The 627-nt window shown below is 48.6% G+C and overlaps 1 protein-coding gene across 1 annotated transcript in view; it reads left to right on the top strand.

The window, feature by feature from the left end:
* The window catches only part of LOC107725056 (protein phosphatase 1 regulatory subunit 37-like), a 3,704-nt gene extending 3,239 nt beyond the window's left edge, over positions 1-465 (top strand). The window contains exon 2 of the mRNA XM_016534198.1: positions 208-465. Within this exon, the coding sequence (XP_016389684.1) occupies positions 208-449 (242 nt within the window). The 3' untranslated portion in view covers positions 450-465. The remainder of the gene's footprint in view (positions 1-207) is intronic.
* The last annotated feature ends 162 nt before the right edge of the window (positions 466-627 follow it).

The following is a 627-nucleotide window of genomic DNA, read 5'->3' as shown; positions in this document are numbered from 1 at the left end:
CGCGTTGCACAGTTGATTGGGACGGAGATGGCAGAATTGCAACTGATAGAATGTGCGCTGTAGCTCATCATATCGCACACCCCTACTGCTGAGTTGAAGCCAAAGCTCTGAACGTAGCTTCTGTTACCTGTTACGCTCGGAGCAATTCAGGCCTTTTCCTGAAAGCCTCCCGTGATCCGAGTGACATTTGATCCGTACGTCCTCCAGGGTCATTCAGAGGCTCCATAACAACTGCAGAGATCTGCTGCGATCCGTCTGCGCCTCGGGCAGCTGTCTCACAGATATGGAGAAACCTCTCGAACTCTTCCAGACGGTGGGTGTTGCATAACGCACATTCTGAGACATCAGCATCTCGTGTACCGAGTACCAGTTCATCTCTTGGAAAGCACAGTGATCCAGTACCACATGTTGTTCTGCTTGATTGGCTGCAATGTGTCAGATGTTTTTGAGCCAGCGAAAATATAACAGCATGTGCTTTGCTTTCTAGGCCAAAGGTTTTCAAGGTGTGTCTCCATTTACCCTCAGGGAATCTCCTTTGTGTATATCGCACTGGTCAAGGTGTCGTCTGTTGCTTGTGTCTATGGAAGCTCAAAAAGTGAAACAATGATGCTGTTGAGAGTGAGACAC

This window comes from Sinocyclocheilus rhinocerous, unplaced genomic scaffold (genome assembly GCF_001515625.1).
Source record: "Sinocyclocheilus rhinocerous isolate Xijiao unplaced genomic scaffold, SAMN03320098_v1.1 scaffold336, whole genome shotgun sequence".
Classification (NCBI taxonomy): Eukaryota; Metazoa; Chordata; class Actinopteri; order Cypriniformes; family Cyprinidae; genus Sinocyclocheilus; species Sinocyclocheilus rhinocerous.
The sequence above is the reverse complement of the archived record's forward strand: the minus strand, read 5'-3'. Positions and strand labels throughout refer to the sequence as shown.